Source organism: Drosophila miranda, chromosome 2 (assembly GCF_003369915.1).
Source record: "Drosophila miranda strain MSH22 chromosome 2, D.miranda_PacBio2.1, whole genome shotgun sequence".
NCBI lineage: Eukaryota > Metazoa > Arthropoda > Insecta > Diptera > Drosophilidae > Drosophila > Drosophila miranda.
In genome coordinates this window covers 4,632,951-4,654,764 of record NC_046675.1, presented here as the reverse complement: position 1 = coordinate 4,654,764, position 21,814 = coordinate 4,632,951, and the positions used below count along the sequence as shown (strand labels likewise).

Sequence of the window (21,814 nt, the reverse complement as noted above, 5' to 3'; positions counted from 1 at the left end):
TCTGGCGCCCCTTGCCAGACACCACCTGATTTTCCATGGAATCGCAACGCCTGCTCCTATTACTGCCGCTGCTGCTGGTGCTCGGATTGAGCTGCTGTCGAGCCAACAGTCGCCTGAACGTCCAGAACAATCACAGGAACATGATGGTGCGGCTCGCCACCAATAAGGAAACTCGCGGCGGGGTCAGAGTTTTGAGGGAGGGTCGCGTCGAGGTGAGCTTCGACTTTGGCGCCACTTGGGGCAGCATTTGCAGCACCAGTTGGAGCATGCGGGAGGCGAATGTCGTGTGCCGGCAGCTGGGACTAGGCTTTGCCTCAAAGGCCACTCAGAACACGGAGCATGGGGACAACAGAAGGTATCCTTGGGGCATGGTGGGCACCCTCTGTCGAGGCACAGAGCGGCGCCTGGCCGAATGCACGCGGGAGTCGCGTTATCCGAACATTTGTGATGCCCGGAATAGGAATATAACCGTCGTGGCATGCGTAGGCCACTCGGCTGATCTCGAAATTGGCCTTGCCGACATTGAAAGAACCGCCCGCCTGGAGTCGGTGCCCATGTCGCGACTCACCTGCGCCATGGAGGAGCACTGCTTGTCGGCGGACGCGTACGTCATACGGCAAACGAAGCCGCATGCGGAGAGAATCCTGCTGCGTTTCTCCGTCAAGGCCACCAATGTGGGAAATGCTGACGTGAGTCCGTATGCCAACTACAAGGATTGGGTGTGGCATCAGTGCCACAGGCACTACCACAGCATGAATGTCTTTGCCACATTCGATGTGTACGATCTGAACTACAAGAAGGTGGCCCAGGGGCACAAGGCCTCCTTCTGCCTGATGGACACGGAGTGCAAGCCAGGCTTCTCCAGGAAGTACACTTGTGGCAACACCACTCAGGGTAAGTTCGAATCGGTTGTCGTCATGGAGCAACGTCTTAAACGAAATTTCATCTATTGGTAGGCATCTCTGTGGGCTGTTCAGACACCTACACCGATGTCCTCGACTGTCAGTGGGTGGACGTGACCCGGGTGCCGGTCAATCGGCGGTATATCCTGCGGGTTGCCCTCAATCCTGAGTACAAGCTGGGCGAAATATCCTTCGAGAACAACGGGGCCGAATGCGTTCTTGATTATACGGGCGTCCACGAAACGACGAGGATTTTCAACTGCCGACGTTCGCCATTGTGGTTTAAAATATAGTTTAAGTTGCATTTAAGATAGTTTTAACAGGTGATGTGGTATGAAATAAAATACAAAATAACTTACATCGTTTAGGTTGGGGAATCAATTAAAAACTTTCCGTATAACGAATTCCTCATGAGATTCGCTATATTCCATATTCGACTGTACAAATCACATCCCAAAAGATACTTCATTAATTTCCAATAAATAATCTCCGACCAGCCAGAAAGTATGCAATTATATGTACCTAGAAGCCTAAGGAGAATTCAGTGTCTAAATATTTGAACAAGGCTTTATATAAATCCAACACCAAAAGATTTTACAAACAAAATGATTCTTGGCAAAAAAAAGAGGAAAAAAAGAAACCTTTTACAGTTTCCCATACCGGGAATTGAACCCGGGCCTCCCGGGTGAGAGCCGGGTATCCTAACCACTAGACAATATGGGAGATAACAAACCAGACGTCCAGTTTAATTATAAGCTCAGTGGCAGATGGAAGAAATGAATTGCCGCAAATATGTCGGCCATTGTACGCCCATGGTATTTTCTGATTTACTGTCAACTCAAGAGCACAAATAGAGTTATTCTTCTCTGAGCAAAGTGAATGAAAGAGAAGGCAAAAAGTTAGTTAAATACGTTTATTGTTTTTGAATGTTCATCTCTTGACTTGTGTGTTTGTTTGTATTTCCTTTCGCTTAGAGGGTAGATTTATTTATGTGTGTATGTATGTATGCATGTAGTATGTATATCTGGTATTTACGATTTACGATTTACGATGCTCTATAAATATGCCTTTAATTACTATAGATAAATATTTCGGCGCTTGCTCGGTTTGGTTTTCCTTTATTGCTATAGTGCTAAATTGAGTGAGTGAGTCTGGGGCGGGGCGGGGCTGGCCTGGCCTGGCTGCTTGCTGCCTGCTGCCTGCTGATGGCATTTGTCTGTTCTGTTCTGTTCGATTCTGTCTGCTTTGAATGCGTTTCATTTCGTTCTGTTGTGCTGGTTATACTCGTACTCGTAGTTGTTCAATTCTATGTATGCCTTAAATTTGCTAGTTGTGCCTAAAATCAATTGAATTGGAACTAAACGTTGCACTTGGCCGCCATCCCATACGATGAGGCCAACAATTGCAATAATTATAATTAATTCTCAATATTAACATAATAAATTCTCCAATTGGTTTTCCTCTTTTCATTCGTTTCACCTCCTTTGTTTTTGCTAATTACAAAATGCCTACGCTACGTTTACACAAAACTTAGACACTAGCCGACATCGATATCTCGCAGGAATTAGCATTAGTTAGCGTAATTTGTTGTTAATTTATTGCATGACGACGAAACAAATATCAGTAATAACTTCCTCCCAGGGCGGGGAGGCCTTCGGGCCAACTTAAACTTAGGCAACAGAAAAATAGAGTCCAAGAACAATACATATGTTATATGTTATATGAAAAGCGTAGCAAAAGTGTGCGGCAATTAAAATTAGGAAAGTCGTATAAATAATTTTAAAATGTACACCTCTCACATACGAGTATGTACACGTGTATGCTTATGCTACGTACTGTATGTGTGTCTATGCATGTATTTGTGTGTGTGTGTTGTTAAGTATTTGTTTAAAAAATGCATTCAAGTATTTTCGAGTATTCATGTCATTTGCTTAACTGCCCTACAAAATGCTAACTAGAAGAACCTTCTTCTTCTCCTTCTTCTTCCAGTGCGTGTGTCCCCCGTTGAGCACAAACTACTTTACAAATATTACAATCCAAAGTGCTGCCTGCTGCTGCGTATAATAGGGTGATCAATTTTATATATATTTATATATCTAGGTATAGCATTTGCATTTAAGTAACATTATCTTTTTGGGGGTGCTATGGCAAACCAATCTGCGGCTTGCGGCTTGCGGCTGTCCTGTCCAGCGTGGCGTGTCGTCTGTCCAAGTTTAGTAAAGTGGTACAGTATTCTATGCATACCACATTTTCAATTAAGTAACGCTCTAGTGTGTGCTTAGTGTTTGTGTTTCTTTGTTTCGGTTTGAAAGAGTCTTTTTGGAAACATTTATAAAGATACTATACTTATGCGTGTTTGTGTGTGAAATCAGCTTGCAATTTCATTAGAAAATTTGATGTAAAAATACAATTTCAAAAGTGCTTCTTGCGCGTCAACTGAGGAGAGAAACCCATTTTGGTTTTTTGTTTTATTTTGTTTTATGTTTTTTTTTTTCTTTAGGTTGTGCTACGATGTGCTGCTGCTGCTGCTGTTGAATACCTCTATTTCGGGGTAAATTTGCGCATTTTGTGCTATGTTTCGACATCTACTACGATTGGCGTACGCGTAGAGGCTTCCTCAGAGACCAGTCTATGCTATCAGCTCTCCACCGTCGTGGAGGACACGCTGTGACTAGTGGTTAACAGATGCTCAGGAATGGGTATGGGCTGTGTGCGTGCCGGCTGCTTCTTCTGCAAACAGAAAAACAGCTTCTATTTAGAGGATATTCCAAAGAATGGTTCTTGGCATAACTCTTACCTTCCGCCTGAAGGGAAAGCATCCAGCCTTGTCCGGTTCGGGCGTGGCATTGATCTGCAAATCTGGCGTCGGGCACTCCTCGGACCCGAACACGTTCAGCTCGCGAAAACACTCCGTTTCCATCATTTCAGTCTGCCATGAAATGGACACCGAGCCGGTGTTGAATTTCGTATAGAAATTCGTGTCGGACTCATCGATATTGACGCCCTTCACCGTCGAGAACTGTTCAATATCGAGCACATCTTTGGCGTAAACGGCGTGCGGCTGCAATTGATGGGCAAAATGATTTAGTTTAAACAATGTCATATGCAAATGACTCGCCCGGCCCACTCACGTCTGGCACGAATGGCGGCTCGAGCATGCCAGCCTCCAGGCGGCGCCAATTCAGCTGCGTGGAGTGGAAGAACGGATGGGCCATCACATCCTGGGAGCCCATCCTCCCGTTGCGGCACCCGAGGCGCTGCTTTATCGATTTAGCTAACAGCTGTTGGCACATGGATTTGGCTTCATCACTAAACTTGCTCGAATACTTTTCGGGATCCTCCTGTAAGGGAAAGATGTTCGATTAGAGTCCTATGGTACGAGTAGTATTCGTACCTTAACGCGCCTGTCCACCTCCTCACGCTTGACCTTCTCCTTGCGCATTCGGAATGGTGCCTGGCCTTCGATCATCTCGTACAGCAGGCAGCCAAAGCTGAACCAATCCGGCGAGAAGGCATACTTCTCATTGTCAATTACCTCCGGCGCCATGTAGCCTTTAAATCGAAAGAGAGATTTGACAATAAGGCTTTGTTCTGCCCATTTCCATTGCCATCCAAATGACTCACCCACTGTGCCCACGCGTCCTCGCACCATCTCGCCCTCGGGTATCTCGACGGCCAGGCCGAGGTCGGAGATGCGCACATGACCGTGATCGTCGAGCAGTATGTTCTCCGGCTTGCAGTCCCTGTAGACGATGCCCTGCTTGTGCAGATGCTGCAGCCCGCAGGCCACCTCCGCGGCATAGAACCGGGCACGCTCCAGCTCAAAGCCCGGCTCGCCACCCATGTTGTAAATGTGGAATTTCAAATCGCCGCCTGCAAATGAAGAGTAATCATTTGATTGGCATTCCGATGGAAAACAATGAAAGGCCCCTTTCAGGGCTGACAGTCCGGTCCGGTCCGGGCCAAAGCCAAAGTATTATCTTTCGTTCGTTGTGGCAACAGGACACTGGCTTTTGTGTACAAATTCAATTAGGTCCGTGGCTTGATGGACGGAATTGAATGACTTCTCTGAGCGGGCATGGCATTGAGCGAGCAGCCTGAATGCAGGAATTTAATTAAAATCGCAAACTCAATCATCGCATGGATAGGATGGGATTACACATGCATTTGTTATCATATTAATGAACGAATGAGCAGAGAAAACGGCAGGAGCCAAGTGGACACTCATTTAATTGGCACTAAAGGACGCGGAATACATGGGGCTACACATGGGGACTGGAATGGTTAACAAGATTAACCGATTGAGTGTTCAGTCCAACACTTAATTAGACCCTAACTGCAGTCGACTGCCATTGCCATTTCTACCCACCATTCATGATGGTCAGGACCAGGCAGAGGGCGTCCTTTGTCTCGTACGCATAGGCCAGATTCACCACAAATGGGGAGTTGATTTTCTGCAGTATCTGCTTCTCGATGAGCACCATCGACTCGCCCTTGCGTTTCTTGATGCGTTTCTTCTCCAGCTTTTTGCACGCATACATTTTCCCTGTAGCCCGCACCTGCAAAAAGGCCGAAGGAATAATGTTAGAGGGTTAGACAGCGGTCAGTCGTTGCTTGTGGCCTACCTGACAGGCGCAGACCTCGCCAAAGCCCCCCTTGCCGAGGACACGATACATGCGAAATGTTTTGTAGGTTATGGGCTGCGCCTCCAGCCACTTCCACTGCAGATATCTGAAGGGAGAGCGAACGGGAAGGATTAGCGTGGCTTACTCGCTGGATGGATGGCTAATCCGCTCTTACCGATGAAAGTACATGGAGTTCTCGAACTCCCGGAAGGGTTCGCCGGCCAGGAATGCCTTCACCGCCTTGACGCACTGGACAAAGATGTCCTTGCCGCCGGAGTTCAGTTTGTTACGCACTTGCGCAATGAGATCATCGTTGAGCACGTCCAGAACCAGTTCGTCCGCAGATCCTCCAATGCCAGAGGCACCTCCACCACCTCCGACTCCACCTCCATCTCCACCAGCGCTGATCGCCTTCTCGGCGGCGGCATCGTCATTACTGTCGCCGCACTCGACACCCTCGTCGCCGTCGTCGGTGTTGCCACCGGCAGTGGCATGGTCATCCCCGTTATGGTTGCGTGTGTCCAGCTTCTTGTGATTGATGTTGCTGTTGCTGTTGCTGGTGATGTTGTTGCAGTTGTTGGCGGTGGTATTGTTGCAGTGTTCAGTCTCAGCTGTTGTTGTTGTGGTTGTTGTTTCGGTTGGATTGGCATTGCTGCTGTTGAGCAGCAGCTCCTCCCGTGTCTCCGCATCGAGTGCATCGCCACCGCCCAGACCGCCGCCATTGCGCAGCTCCAGCTGCGGCTCAACATCCAGGAAGCGCCGTCCAATGTCATGGCCCATAAATATGCGATTCACAATGTACTCGATTTCGTATCTACAAAATGTATTCAATGGTTACTCCAAGTCTCTCCATCAATCAATCAATCACTTACTTGACCACCTGCTCGAGAAAAACGATATAGCGAAAGTAGATGGGCCGCTTGTTCTCGCAGAACTGTCGAAAGAGCTCACGACCAATGGGTTGCTGATCTATCACGTAGCCATAGCTTATATCTGTTGAATATATACACGGTATTACTATATGCTATTCGGAACCAGGGGATTCCCCCCGGGATGGGCAAACACTCACCTAATTTGTCTTTCAGGTTGATGCATTGCGATATGTGTGGAAATTGTAATATTTTGCGCCATTTTTTACTCTTTCCCTTGTTGCTGTCGGAACCACCTAAAAAGATACATAGAGAAAAGATATACGTATCGATTAAGACTTTTGTCGACAATTGGTTTATACGCCCCCCAACCACCCAGCCACCCACCCACAAGCAATCAATGGGTACATGAACAATGATTTGAATGCCACTTTCTCTCGTTTCGGTTCGTCTCGTCTGACATGTGTGAGGGAGTGCAAAAGGTGAAACAAGAGCAGACAGACGGGGAATCTATGTACGTACGTGTGCTTTGATTGCTACATGGGATGCCCCACATCTGCTGGTAGTTTCAGCTTCGTTTGCTCTCTGGTTTAACGTCATGCTGGCAATTCTGTTTTATTTGCACTTCCAACGACCCATAAAAACAATATTTCGCATGTGAAATGCATAAAATGCAACAACCAGAGGAAGGGGCTGGCTACATCACAGATTTCTTTAAAAAAAGAGTTTTCTCCTCCACTCATTACACTAAATAAATCACTATATCCACAGTGGAGGGGAGAGGGGGGCGTCGATAATAGTAAGGCCATAAAATCAAACAAGAAAATTAAGTGGATAGCCGGACAGCAGGCAGAGTGGCCATAAATGTCAGAAGCAGTCGAAAATCCCAAGTATAAAATGTTGCCAAAAAAGTGGAAAGAAACAATGCCACAACAAAATAGTTGAGAATCCTGCAGCAATTGTGCCCACATTCATGTGTGTGTTTTCTGCTCGGGAAAGTATGCTACAATCCATTGCTCAAGGAGGAAACACACACACATAGCAGACAGTGTGCGCCGGATCACGGGGCGTGGCAAAACCTGGCAACACACATGGATATTCGACTCAGTAATTCCAACAGACAAATATCCACATTCGTAAGGAGTTGAGTAATCCCCACAGAGGTATGTACTACCCAAGGACCTGGACATGCAACACCCACCCACACACACACACACACTAAGACAAACTTTTGTGGCATTTGCAGCATAGCAGCAGCATTAGACACACTTATTTATGCTTTGGCAACAGTCTGTTCTCTTGGCCAAAAACTTTTGTTCGCTCTCTGGCAAAGGGGTAGGGGGTGGAGGGTGGGTCGGGAGAGCATTTAATTTAGTCTCAGTGCAATTATGCAAAAATAAACTCAAAAACTTTTGAAGGGCCGAAGCAGCGGCGGCAGCCACCGCCACAATTCAAGCTGTTGGATGAGCCGCCACCTGGAGGTTGAGGATGAGCCATAGAGGACGCTCCTCGACTGCCTCTTCCTTTTCGTTAAATGAAATTACTGGCGAAAAAGTTATAGGGGGGAGAGGGAGCGAGGGAGGCTAAAAGTTAACTCAAAGCGTAGACTTTTCAGTGGAGCAGGAGAACGGAACGCCACTCAGAACGGGGGCTTAACAAAGTTTGCCCAAGTAACAATTAGCTGACAGACGAAGCACTAAAGTAAATATCATATGTGTGTGCGTGTGTGTGTGTGGCGCCCACATGCCCCAGAATCGGATTATGCGATTATAGTGCAAAGTCTATGATGCATGTGCAGTTTATTAAATACACCAAAATGTCAAAAGGTTTATTTGCATGGAGCAGCAGCAGAATGTTCAGTGGTGGCTCCGAATAGGCTTTATTGGAATTATTTTATGTGCCAAATGGCTCCTAAATAAACCCTTTTTCGTCGGCTCGGCTCCTATTTCGTCGATATGCTTCGTGCTTTTAAATTCGCCCTTCCTCCGCTCGTTGTCGCTTGCTGCTCGCCATTGCGCGCCCAGAGAAGAGCTTGATAGAGAGGAATTCGCCTGGCAACGAATTCGCTCTCGATCGCAAAAGTCCACACAAGGTGGTCGCTCTCTATTCATTTCTGGTACAACAGCAAACTTCGTTCTTCTCTCTCTCATCAAACCGCTCTCAATAGTGCTAAGAGCCGAACGCGGACCACCTTGCATAATTTCATGATGATTCTTGCTTTCTGCTCTCAATTGCGCGCTTTCCTATGACGATTGGGAATTCGCCTGGTTACGAATTCGCTCTCAATCGTTTTTGCAGAAAATAACTGTCTGTCGTATAAATTAATCATTGAGAGAGATCTTAAAACTAAAAATAACTTGCCGAAAAAGAACTGCTGGCAAACTTTGAACTTTTTGAGACGAACACATTACAATTTCTTGAACTCCACAACCAACTCTAATGGCATTTTTGCTTCATAGTCAAGAAACTTAAGTTTTTTCCAATAATGCTATTATCTGATTGGCCTCGTGCTTCCCCCTTTCGCTCCTAAATGGCCATGAGAAACGGCAAACATTTGGACATCTGGCCTAAATGCCGCTCCCCCTGCTCGGACAAAAGGCACACAAGCGTCCGAAAAAGTTTTTTGTAAAGTTTTTGCAATTATTAGACGAGGCGTAAAAACAGAAACAACGCCACATTTCCAATGAGGAAAACTTGTCCATCGATGGGGAACGAAAAACGCAGATGGAAAGAGCCAGCAGACGAGACGTGCAGCGGACGAAAAGTCAAGAAAACATTTTCCAAAACAAATAAATCGTATTATGTGAGTGGTTTTTTTATTTTTATTATTATTATTATTGGCATGTGTAGTGTGTGTGTGTGTGTGTGTGTGTGGAGCGGAACGCGTCCAAACAAAAGTAATGGAAAAAGAAAGGCGGAAATGGCGCAAAGAAAAGTGCTATAAAAACTTATTAATGAAGCCATCGCAAGGCTAATTTGCGGTTGATGGTTTTTCTAATTAAAACCAATCAATAAGAAAAATTGCTTCCACTTCCGCAGTGTCCGACCAGGGCAATCCCTACCCCTTTTTGGCCAAGAAATGCAATTTGTCAGAGACTGACAACTGCAATGGCGCCCAACGTTCCAACGTTCCCTGTCTGGCTAATTGAGTGGCTGGGATACACCAGTGGATCCACACCAGGAGACAGATTGCCAGATGCATCCCCCACCCCAACGGCGGAGCAGTTTTATTTACGACTCAACAAGTTGTCACCAGATAATGGCCAACAAAGCAACTCAGCAACACAGCAACTCAGCAACACAGCAACAGAGCAACAGAAAAAGAAATTACAATTTACATTAAACATTAAACAGTCCCCTGATTTATCGATTCGCATTAAAAGTTTGTTGGGGGCCAAAACTTTTACGGCACACCAAAGCTCTCCTCCTCTCCTTTCCATCGTTATGATCAATTTTCCCACTTGGACGCCATGAAGTATGTGACATAATTTATAAGCGTCAACTTGCTTTCTCCAATCTGCTGTGCTCCACTACTTTCTACTCTCTACTCTCTCTCTCTTTCGCTATCTTTTATCATCTCATTCCCGCTTCAAGTGTAATTTGAGGTCATTTTTCAGCATGATGAACACTGGCCGAAGCCCGAGGAGTCGTCAAAGAGCAGCCAGGAGGCGGCCACCAACTGTTAGCCGCAATTATTTATTGTCTGCTCTCTCTATCTTTATTCGAGAAACAGACGAGAGTCCTGGCCGTGGTTGTGCTCCTGCTCCAAGGTTAAGTGCGTGCTAATAAGCTCACGACCAGGAATCCCCCATCCCCCTATCCATCCGAAAGACTTTCAATTTATTGAGGAAATATAATATGCTGCGATTAGGCCTGGCCTGGAATTGTACAGCATCACGGGAGGCACCTCTCGCGGGAGAGGATGTTGAAATAGCACAAGACTCAAAGGTCAATATAATAAAATGAATTAAACTTAAGTTTGGAAATTTTAGTACATTATATTAAATTTCTCATTGTTCTAACGTATCATATGTGCCTCTAGGTCCAAGAATGGGGGGAGCCGAGGTAAGAGGGGGACACCAACAAGAGACCCCCGCTTTTTCTGGGGCAAATTCTAGGGAGTCTTCTTTAAAGTAATCGGCTACAATGTTGCAAAGCTGCAGGTCCAAGCTGCAGGTCACATGTGTGCAAAAGGCACAACTTTTGGAGCGTTTACACCCATTTCTAGTTCAATCGAGTGGTAAGGGTCTCCCCTGTAATCAGATGTTGGGGCCATTGATTTATTGGCCCTTCAATAATCTTTAGGACAGCACATCATGATTGTAATCCTGGAGAATGTTGCTCAACATATGTACACGCGAAACGCTAGAGTTTCTAAGCGACGTTGCTCAACATCAGATCTTGCATTGCCAACATGCTGCGGAGAGTGCCTGCTTCAACGTGACATGACATTGTCCAAGGTCGATGTTCCTGTCGGATATTGTTGCTCAACCTCAGATCTCGCCTCATCAACAATGTGGCTCAGCAACGGAGAGAGTGGGAGAGAGCGAGCGAGCGAGACAGTGAGCCGTCCACCCACAATGTTGCCATGGCAGCCCAGCCTCTCTCGCAATGAAAAATCATTCAAAGATTTTAATTTATTTAAAAGTCAGGTTTGATTCTGTCTTAAATCCTACATACATATGTATATAGTATATATACTGACCAGATTTGGTAGCATCAACTCTCATCTGGCTCTTGAACCCCGCACTTAGCATTAACCCCTCATTTGTCAGCGTTTTTTTCGCTGTCTGCGATTCGCGGTTGTTCGGGCGGGCGTCCGTCGTCAATGCGAGTGCAACAATAATAAAACATTTATTAAAAATACAGCGGCAATAACATTGTTCTCTCCCCCTCTCTCTCTCTCTGTCTGTCTCCCTCCCGCGGTAATGCAAAACAAACAGCAGACACACAGAAATTCATCAGCGACAACAGCGTCAGCGAGGGAGGGGGGGTGGGGGGCCAAGTGCTTCGGGGGGCTTCCGAGGAACCCATTTACCTACAGCGAAGCGCACATTAAATTAATTATTACTGTTAAAAACCCGTAAAAATACAAAATAACAATAAAAAGCCGTAAAAGTTACGCCGTTCGGCAATCGAACAAAAAAAAAAACCCCCAACAAAAATATATAACGTTGATTGGCAGTCGACTCATAATACGACAGACGGGAGGGAGACCTTCTCGGAGAATGGTTGAGTGGGTGGTCTGCCAAAAAAAAAGAAGGAAAAGAATAAAGATGCAGGGGATACCCTTGAAGGGATTTTGTATAAAAAAAATCAATGGATTTCGATGGAACCAGTAACCATTCGTTTTAAAAATTACCCATAATCGAATTGACACACAACTTTTGAATGGCAATGGCAGAGGCCATTCACCACGAGCCGTACATGAATTTTAACGATGAAAATCCCAAAAGGATATTGGAAAAACCCATGACCATAACTGGTTTAATGGATAATCCTGTTTAAAATGATAGAAAGATGTATACAGATCGGAAATAGTTCAATATTATAAAACAACAATTTTTGGTAGGATAAAAACAGAAATAATTGTTTTTTCGCACTTTTCTGCCTTTGAGAAAATCAACTTAAACCCATAATCCCCTCATCGGTAAGGAAGGGTATTAAAGCGCAACCAAAAAGGAGAAGAGGAGGAGGAGGAGGAGGGGAAAATAAAAGCAGACCCTGCCACGTGAAGTGCATGTAAATGAATGTTTGATTGCGTGTGGCAACAGCAGCAACAGCACCCGCCACACGCCCACGCCTTCTACGTCTGTAAAGCCTCTTAAATGCGCATATCGTTTACCACCCACCCACTCCCCCTCTTCCACCTCCTCCTTCCCGCAAGGTCACAAGCAAAGGGCAAGGGCAACGCACTGCCCGGGGAGAATGCATTTATCGGCAGTCAACGAGTCGGGCGATTAACCAGCTAATTAAATGGGATATACTCACATAATGGGTATTCCAGAGGTAAGACGAAAACGTAATCCAATCCCAGCATCCCAGAATTAGCAAGAACATTTTCCACTACTACTCGTACTCGTATATGGAAGGGCAATTAATAAACGGCGGCGGAAAGCCCATTAAATGCAATTTATGATGGCAATATTCGCAGAGCGAGTTGGCATAGGGATGGATACGGGGAAATGCTCTCAAGACTGGCTGGAAGATGGAAAACCCCGAAAGTATGGCCGCCAGGCATAGTGCTTAATTAATTAACTTTTAGCCCCAATATTAGCATTGAGGAAGGCATGCAATAAAACACACACTCAACGAGAGACGACAGAGAGAGTGGGAGAGAGAGGGAGAGAGAGAACAAATGAATAGTGGATACAGTTGCCAGCCAGGGAGATGCCTCTTGGAAACTGAAGCGTTCGGATTGAATCATTATTATCGCCAGAACGTGCCACACGTTCGCCTTCTATATCTATCTATCTATCTCTCTCTCTATCTCTATATCTCTATCTCTCTCTCCCAGTGTGGCTTAGAGACCACTACCTCTCTTCCAGTAGAGATTGGTACTCGAAAAACCCTTTGGAAATGATTGATTTTCTTTAAAATGAAAAAAAAGGTTTCACGGCGTGCCTCGCTTTCTCTATCGCTCTCTCCCAGTGTGGCTTAGCGGTGAGAGTAGGTCAAAGAGAGACCTCTAGCTCTCAACCAGTGAAGATTGGTACTCGAAAAACCCATTGGAAATAATTAATTTTCTTTGTAAAAACTTCCAAAAAATATTCAATTCTCTAAAAATATCTTCATTCTGAAAATGAAACACCAAGAATTCTCTGAATAAATAGATTCCCGCTCTTCATTGAAATCAAACTCTGAAATACGAGAATATTCATTGAAATTCAAAACACAAGCAGAACAGAAAAAAAATCTATAAAAATCGCATCATCGCAAAAAAACATCCGCATCCATGCGCCACACCAAGCGCCTCAGCGGAAAGATACAACGAATGTGTGGCCCTCTCCCTCCCTCTCTTTCTCCCTGGTTTTTTTTGGACATCAAACCAATAGTTAAATTGGTCTGTTTTGGGCCATAAAACAGCCGGCGGGCGCACTTGCAACCTGCCCCCGTTATAAAGTATTTTATTGCCGGAGAGCATTATTAATTTGTTTTATTTCCCCAAATGGTAGACCCTTCTTTCGGCCCAATTTTCCGCCTGGTTTCCTTTGTCTTTCAGGCTTCATTTGCTCCAAGGACACCCAGAGGAAAATGGCCAACTATAAAGCAAAGGTCGGGGCCCTGTTAGTACCGAAATTTAAATAGGAAAAGTCTTGAGGGATTTATTTTTGGGTGGAATATTAAGCACTGGACCACTTCAAGGTTAAAAGGACATCGTTTGTGACTCGTTTATAAGCTGCATTCAAAAATGTCCGGAAAGTTCAAAGTTCTGTTTCCCTTTTTTTGCATGTTCCTTATTCCGTATTTGTTTTGCTACTTGGCCAATAAATGGGCATTAACCTGGCTAACAAAAACTAACAAAGAAAGAAGCGCGTACCTCGTCCGTTTATATGGGGCACATGTTGTCGTAAAACGCACAATAAACGAAGCGTAAACATCCACGGCAGAGCACGACCTTTCTCAAGTACTACACGGCGTATGCGTTATGGGCCCCCCGGCGACGTCACGACGCTACCTGTGTGCCCCAGAGACTGGACCGAAGTCTGCCCCAGTGTCTACTCTCTCTACTGCCCACAACATGCCAACCCAATCATCGCCAGATCTGGGCCCCATCTCCTGCTCCATCTGCTGCTCCTTCTGCTGCTCCCACTGCTCCTCCATCTTTAACGACCGCTCACGTTTCGACAGACGTTTGGTCCACGAGCTCTGAGGAATTTCCAGGCGCTTTCTGTGCCTAATGGCCCATATAAAAACTGATAAGCATTTGGCTCTGTTTTCGTTTCCAGCATTCTACGACACATTTCTTTTTCTTAATTAAAGAGGCGTGGCACCGGGCATGCAAAACTGTACGGGGAGGCCCCTTGGGGGGACCGTCACCGGAGAAAGCATTGTGCAAATATCAACAACACTGTTTGCCACGCCCACAATAACCACTGCGCTGCCTCTGCGGACCAGCAGCAGCCGCAGCAGCCACCGAACGAAAAACATTGCGGTTTGGCTTTGTTTTTCAGTGGAGCACAGAGGCCCATAGGCAGCGGCAGGCAAAGGCAGGGGCTGGAGCAGGAAGAGGGGTAAGGGCAGGAGCAGGGGTAGGGGCAGGCGTTGGGGCAGGGGCGGAAGCAGCCAAGCGGCAGCAGCGTTTCCAGAATATTTTCAGCGTTCCCCTACTTTTGGCGCAATGCGCCTGCTTCTACATCAAAATATTTCTATACCCTAAAAGAGAGAGGGTATCATGATTATCGGGAGATGTTTGCAAAGGTAAAATAGCCTAAAAGAGAGAGTATTTTTGAACAGAATCGAGAGACTTGTCCTTCTGAAAGCAAAAGGCAACGATATGCGCGGATTCCAAGTAGAAACTCTTCAACGACCGAGGAGTGCTGCTGCATGACGCGCAACAATTTCAACAGTGCATGTAGTAAAGAATATAAATTAATTGAAACTAATTTTTAAATCAAAAATTCTAAGAACGCAGCAGTTTTCTTAGAAATTATCTAATCGTTTTGTTTTCCAGGAAAACACCCAAGAAAAAACCCCACAAAAATAATTTAATATTAATTTTCATAGCTCTGGGACATTATATTGATTTAGGGATACTATAATATAAAGCTTTCTTGGTAAATTTTATACATAAGAAAAATTGTATGACTTCCAAGGTAATGCTATAAAAAAACCTATGGTTTTCAGTGTTTCTTTACAATAAAAAGCAGATCAAACATATAATGATATTCATACAAATATCAACGAATATATAATATAGTATATATAGAGGTGATATACAGTCGAACTTCTCTTTTAAGAACTTCCGTTTAACCAAGTTTTTTATATTTTAAGAATTTATTTCCAGAATACTGCAATGCTTTATTCGGCAAAAATGAGTTCCCCTTGAGATTTCGCTATATAGAAGTTCCACTGTATCTCCACAGTGTATCCCAGGCATAGATCACTGCAAAATATCTATATTCTCCAGCGTTTTTCCTATATGAGCTTGTAAAATGGAGATTTTTTTTGCACGAAGCGGGTATGTTGCGCCCCTACGTGACGTTTGGTGTAAATAAATGATGACACAACGGGTTGGCATGCAGGCACCACTCCCACCACTCCCTCTGGGGCTCTCTGGAGGGGAGGCAGCATTGTAGAGGTGGGTTGTGGGTTGTGGTGTTGGGGATTTGAAAATCAAATGAAATTGAAATGTTTTTAAATTCAGACGTAAATATTGCAAAAGCGAAAACACAATGCTGATTCCTTTGGCACAGCACAGGGAAATGGGGAAATGGAAATAGAGACGAAAAACGAAACAGAAATGTTGACTTTGACATGGGTCTCGCGAATATCAACTAAATGACAGCCTCAAAATATACACCATTCCATTGTATATATAGGAAAAATATCTTTAAATAGGGCTACCCCTCACCCTACACTTTTAAAGATACTAGAAATCCTTCCAGGCAGAATCCTGAAGGCATCTGCCGCATCTACTTGATGGCAGAACAACCTCCCAATCGGCTGTATATTCAAGCCGGAAGGAAACAAATCCATGTATCGTTGGGCTCTTTGAACACCTGGCTTTCGGGATAGCCTAGTTCTAGAGCAGCGAGCCTTGAGCGAGTGCACAAAGCTGAGTTCTTGGCGGAACTCTTTAAAGTCTAAGCACACCTTTTCTTGGGTTTTTCTCTTTCATTCTCTTGGGTATTCTCCCACTCTGAGTCCTCCTAAATGCGTTTAAAAAATATATCTTTTAGTTCATTCAATTGTCTCCCTGGCCTTTGTACGCTTTTTTCTCTTTGTCTGCGTGTCCTTGTGTTTTCCACTCTGCTACTTATCCTTTTTCAAGTGACTTTTCGCCCCACTCCACTGCAATTTTCCACTTTCAAGAGTATTTTAGCTCCTTGAATTTTCCACTTTACTCCTCCTTTTTTTTTTGTGTGTCATTTCAGTTTAATCAGCTGAACTTGCAATTTTCCGCCACTTTCCTCTCTCTCTCTCCCTGTCTCTCTCCATCGCTTTTCTTTTTTAAATAACCAGAAAGTTTTATAATTTATTAAATTAGTATTATGAACGTGCGATGGTTCTTTTCACGCCAAAGCGTTTTTCCTCTTCATTTTCATTTTCATTCTGTTAACCGCTTTTCCTGCCACAGTTTTCACAGTTTTCACAGTTTGCCTCTTGCCCTTATCCTCCCTTTATATATAATGCAACATTCAAGTGCATTTCTCGTTATAATAATTCGCCTTCATGAGAGGAGGACAAGGAGAACTATAAAATAAAATAAAATAATATAAAAAGAAGGAAAACTCATATCCTACTCGAGAAAATTGTCGCCGCTGCATGTTTGAGTGGGTGCATGTATAGGGTTTCCGTCCTTCCTTCCTTCCTTCACCCTGCCACGGGTATATACGGAATATAGTATATACGAAATGCTCCAAGGAGGAGGAGGCGGTGCCTTGCCACAGCCACTTCTGGGTACTGCCGCTCCTGTGACATTGTATTTTGAGAAATATTTCACGCCAGCTCCCAAGGATTTCCACTTAAACCCAGTCGTTCCACGAATTCCCCATTTGATGTTGGGGCACTTATAATTATTGTTTCTAATTATTTAACTGAAACTCCCTTTCGCTCAAAACTTGCCGCCAATTAAACTTATGAATCGAGTGCCGAGAGTGCAACTTTTTCAATTTCCTCCGCAAATAGTTTTCTTTTTTTTCTTCCTGGAAGGTAAAACCCTGCAGGGCTTCCAGCGAGTGGTGGCTGTATGGTGCCACATTTCAATTGACATTTCCCCCCAAAAAAAGCAAGCAGAAACCTGCTGAAGAAAAAACTCTGCTGAAAGTTTGGGCTTCAATTAAATGGCTAAGGCGACAGGCAGCAAGTTTCTTTTTTTTTTTTTTGGGGCACGATAGGATTGATTGAAAGTTAAGCAAAAGTTAAAGCAGATGGCAGCAGCGTAGCGGGCAAATTGGATAAGCAAACTAAAAATTAAGTACTTTGATAGAAGTCTCAAGGCAGGAAGAGGGAATGAAGACGGAAGGAAGAGAGGAAGGACCAAAAGGGGCTGGGGAAACAGCTAATGGAATTAGGAAGTAGAAAAGTTGTTTTACATTTAAATTAGGGTTAAATATCCTCTACAAATTGGACTGTGAGAAGCATCTACGAAATGTAGGGATAAACTTCTCTAAAAAAATCTAAAAAATTCGGAAATAAAGTTCTGGAAATCAGAGTTTCTTAAGAGGCTTCTGGTAGTACTCTACAAGTCCCACATTGGTCAGAAATTGGAATGATTTCCAGCTTTGTAGGCGACGGATTCGATTAAATGTGTCGCGCGTTATGCAGCAGCACCCCTCAGTCGGTTTTGGTGGAAGATTTCCTGGAATCCTTGGACTTTGTGTCGCTTAAGCCATGTATTGAGGGTGTAATCCTTCCATTTCAATAATAAAATATTTTAATAAAATATAGTTGGAATTTTAGACTCAAAATCTGGTTGTAAGCACAAAAAATATAAGGAACTTAATCGTTTTGTCTAGAGCGGAGCACAAATCATTGATTGTGGCTTTAGAAAAGGAGTTTTAAGAGGGTTTTCTTGGGAGAAAACCTGGAAAATATATTCAGATTGAATTTTCACTTTGGCAGAGCGTTCTCCTGGGGTTTTCTTATAGAAAAAACCCTAAGATAGCTTCTAAAACACCTCGTTTCAGTAAGCTGGAAATTTGAAAGCAGGTAAAAGTTCCCATTAAAGACCTTCTACAGCTCAAGAGACCTCTCTAGATGGTATTGTACAGCCTGGACAGCCCAATAAGTACTCCCAATTTCTGGCAAATCTCTTACTATCAATCGAAGCCCGAATCAAAGCAATCCCCCGGACTCCCATCTCTCGTTGTTTTGCGTTTTGTGGGTCATCGAAAAAGCAACAGCTGCGGCATTTTCTTTGGCCTTTCCTTCCTGTGTTTTTGCTTTCTCGCTGCTCCTCCTTTTTTTTCGATTGCGGAAACGGAAATTATGGCCAACACTCTCGGCTGTCTCTCTGTTTCCTTTTTTAAAGCACTTTCCAAAAGAGTAAAGGACGGGGGGGAGCTGGACGGGGGGCAAGGGTTAATATTGATTTTTGATTAAATTGGGGCTTATCTAAGGGAAATTGGCCACGCGGCCAGAACTAATTGCGGCCAAGTGCTGGGCCAAGTTAATAAATCGTAGTTAACCCTTGTTTGTGCCATCGGGCCAATTGGCCGACAAATTTGATTAACCTTTCGATGGAGGTACACACGAGCGTACGGACATGCCACACACACGAGCGGCATAAAATAATAAAATCATGCAGCCATGGGCTCTTCTCCCCCTCTCCATCTCTCCCTCTCTCGTTCCCAGCTCTAATTAAATGTACGCCCAAAGCGAGGCAGAAATTAGTCGAGCAGCAGAACCACCAGCTTTTTCACCGAAGCATTTTTCAAGCATTCTTAAATTTTTTGCCATTCACACGAAAATCGTTTAAATTTTTCTGAATTTTTTGGCATTTGAAATCGCCTAAAATTGTTATGGAAAATACTATACACGGCAATCCCCTTTTTTCGTGTACATGCGTATGGCATTTTGTGCTGTTGCATTTGCCATTCACACTATTTAAATTGCTATTCAAATGTAATTCCTGCAAGTTTTTATTGCTTCAAAATAACATTCCACCTTTTGTTTAATTTCGTGAAATATTCTCCAAAAAATACCTCAAATTTGTTGTAAATATTAATACCTGTTTTTCCCTCAAGAAAAAAATACAAATTAAATGCATTTTATGGGATCTATTTCGTGGACTTAAAAATTAAACAATATATTTTTTTTTTAAATATCATAACTTTTTACACTATAAAAACAAAACAAAAATAACCATTCCTAGAAAAGACTATAGACAGACTTTAATTTTTTTTAAATATTAATAAATTTATTTTCTTTAAGGAAAAAAACCAATTGAATGCATTTCAAGGGCTTTATTTCCTTGACTTACAAATGAAAGAAAATATTTGTTAAAAATATCATATACCCTCGGTGATTAATGTATCGTGCAGAACTCTCTCATATATTTATGCCCCCTTGCCATCTGTTGTGGCAAGTTACAAGCTCCAGGATGCTGTAATAATAATCATAAGACAAACAAAAGGAGAAGCAAAACAATAAACAACCAGAAAAAATGTAAGCTCTGACAAAGGACAGAGCCGCAAGGATGGCAAAAAAAATTGAGCAAAACAATAAAAATGAATAAAATGTATTTAGTTTAACCTTTGACCTCCTCTTCGACTCTCATACGCCGCGTGTGCCGCACAGATGAAACCCATTAGCGCGAGGAGATGATAATTTTATAGAATCCTGCTCTTTTGTGGAGACAACTGTTGTCAAGGACTTTGACCAATTTATAAACGAAAGAAGGACTTCGTCAAGGACGACTAAACACACATCAAAGGCCAAGAGCAGATGGCTTTTCAAAACAACAAAAAACGACCCACAAAACCGGAGATCAGCTCTGGCAAAATTTCGAGCTATTGTTCCGTGTTGTTTCTTAATTAAATAAAATAAAAAGCCTGTAGCCCGAAGCCTGTAGTCTTTGGAGAGCCTGTGAACCGAATGAAGGAATTGTAATGCAAATGCCTCGACAATCTCGAGGGTGCGGCGCCACAAACATTTGAAGCATGCCACAGAGCCAGAGAACTTGGAATTGCAAATTAGATCAAAGACATTGCACGTTCCTCGCCAATGGCCAGGCATTTCTCTCAGTATCAAAATGCAATTTCCTTAGAGCCAAAACACCAAAACAACAAAACAATGCTGCAAAAATAATCAGGCAGGCAGCAGAAGGGAATGCCAAAAGTTCTTTGCAAAAAAAAACAAAAACGAAACAAGCAAAACTTTTCAAAGGCGCGTGTCTCGCATTTCAACTTTTGGTTTTGGCCCAAAGTGTAGTTTGTACATAATTTAAATAATTCTGGCAGGCCCGCTGACAGCAGCACTGCTGAACGTGTTGCTCGTGTCGTGATTCGCAAGAATTGTGCGATTCATTTCGATACACTCCCTCCCCCCCCCACCCAGGCCCCTCCTCCCCTCCTCTGACGTATGTTGAATTGGTAAATGGTAATTGGTAAAACGGCAGCCAGAACTGTCGCTGACTTGCACATTGCACAGCTGTCAAAGTATTTGTCAAAATGTTGCATATTTGAGCGTCGGCAATGAATTTCACAAATGTTTAGCGCCAAGGAGGGTGGCAGGGGGCATTGAAGGGGAGCCCTAAAGGGGGTTACAGAAGGTCACAGAATACTCATTCAGAGGGATTGCTCTTGTTTTCTCCATAATCGGGAACATCTGTGGACTATTATTTTATGGACTTATCCATCCCATTGTATTCCAGCTTCTCTAAAAAGAAAATTATTGAACGCGTCATGCGGTAGCGGCCCTCGGTTGTTTCGGGAGCTTAAAAGCTTCGGCTTGGATGATATTCCCCTGAAAATGTGTATCCCTTTGATAGGTTCATCTCTCTACAAACTTTTCTACTGTTTCCTTCGGTCATTATGAAGTCGACTCTTACCCTGTCTTTCCCCAAATGTTCTGCTTCATACAGTTTTCAGCAATGATTATAGCCATCCGTTCTGGCAATAAAATCCCAAGAAGAGCTACTTGATTTGGTTTCTCCTTTCAGATACAGATACAGATATGCTTGTATCCATAAAAGCTCTTCTTCACCCTTCACCCTTTGATACCTCTTTTAATTTAGTATTCCAGAACATCAATGCCCTGGCTCCTTCGTTTTGTATCCCGATTACACTTGATTTTATTGTTCCGCTCTAAACTTTGGCACATTCCCAGATATAACACTCACACACACACAAATACACACATACAGTCGTCTGTTCGTGCCACCAATCTGCTGGCTCCCAAAACTAAAACTAGTTTCCCCATCTAATTGCTATTGGCTTTTATTTTAGTATTTTCTCTCATACTACTATTTTTTTTTTGGTTGCACGTGTGTGTGCTGTTGGAAAAGTATTTAGTTGCACAGAAAAATGTTGAACAACGAAATGTTGTGTGAGGCAAATGCACAAAAAGCAAGCACGAAAGCTAGAGACCAGGGTTTCGACCAGACGATACCCAGTAGATTCTACGATTTCTCTTCTTTAAAAACCTTTTTATATGTATAAAAGCGACAATTCATAACATTTTGAGAGAAAGCAACAAATATTTGGTCTAAATCTCGTCCAAATACTTGATTTTGGTTTAGTATTTTTCTGGT

At 43.7% G+C, this 21,814-nt stretch overlaps 2 protein-coding genes and 1 non-coding gene across 3 annotated transcripts in view; 1 reads left to right on the top strand and 2 right to left on the bottom strand.

Moving 5' to 3' along the window:
* Positions 1-24: 24 nt before the first annotated feature.
* LOC108157477 (lysyl oxidase homolog 2A) lies at positions 25-1,248 on the top strand. The gene is made up of 2 exons (XM_017289559.2): positions 25-894; positions 957-1,248. The coding sequence occupies exons 1-2, from the start codon at positions 36-38 to the stop codon at positions 1,193-1,195; spliced, it is 1,098 nt and encodes a 365-aa protein (XP_017145048.1). The 5' UTR covers positions 25-35; the 3' UTR covers positions 1,196-1,248.
* Positions 1,249-1,553: 305 nt separating this feature from the next.
* On the bottom strand, positions 1,554-1,625 carry Trnae-cuc. Its single transcript has one exon. It is a non-coding gene; the product is annotated as a tRNA-Glu (tRNA).
* A 176-nt stretch (positions 1,626-1,801) lies between these two features.
* LOC108155750 (G protein-coupled receptor kinase 2) overlaps positions 1,802-21,814 on the bottom strand; it is a 73,567-nt gene continuing 53,554 nt past the window's right edge. The window contains exons 4-13 of the mRNA XM_017286782.2: positions 6,597-6,692; positions 6,400-6,520; positions 5,703-6,341; positions 5,528-5,633; positions 5,272-5,461; positions 4,527-4,775; positions 4,297-4,454; positions 4,034-4,243; positions 3,700-3,963; positions 1,802-3,632 (exon numbers count right to left, since the gene is read on the bottom strand). Coding sequence (XP_017142271.1) covers positions 3,540-3,632; positions 3,700-3,963; positions 4,034-4,243; positions 4,297-4,454; positions 4,527-4,775; positions 5,272-5,461; positions 5,528-5,633; positions 5,703-6,341; positions 6,400-6,520; positions 6,597-6,692 — 2,126 coding nt within the window. The 3' untranslated portion in view covers positions 1,802-3,539. The remainder of the gene's footprint in view (positions 3,633-3,699; positions 3,964-4,033; positions 4,244-4,296; positions 4,455-4,526; positions 4,776-5,271; positions 5,462-5,527; positions 5,634-5,702; positions 6,342-6,399; positions 6,521-6,596; positions 6,693-21,814) is intronic.

Bases quoted from the DNA above. Each gene is read 5' to 3' on its own strand.
- LOC108157477 (XM_017289559.2), top strand. From the start codon at position 36: ATGGAATCGCAACGCCTGCTCCTATTACTGCCGCTGCTGCTGGTGCTC. The intron at 895-956 runs GTAAGTTCGAAT...ATCTATTGGTAG, and splicing joins TTGTGGCAACACCACTCAGG to GCATCTCTGTGGGCTGTTCA.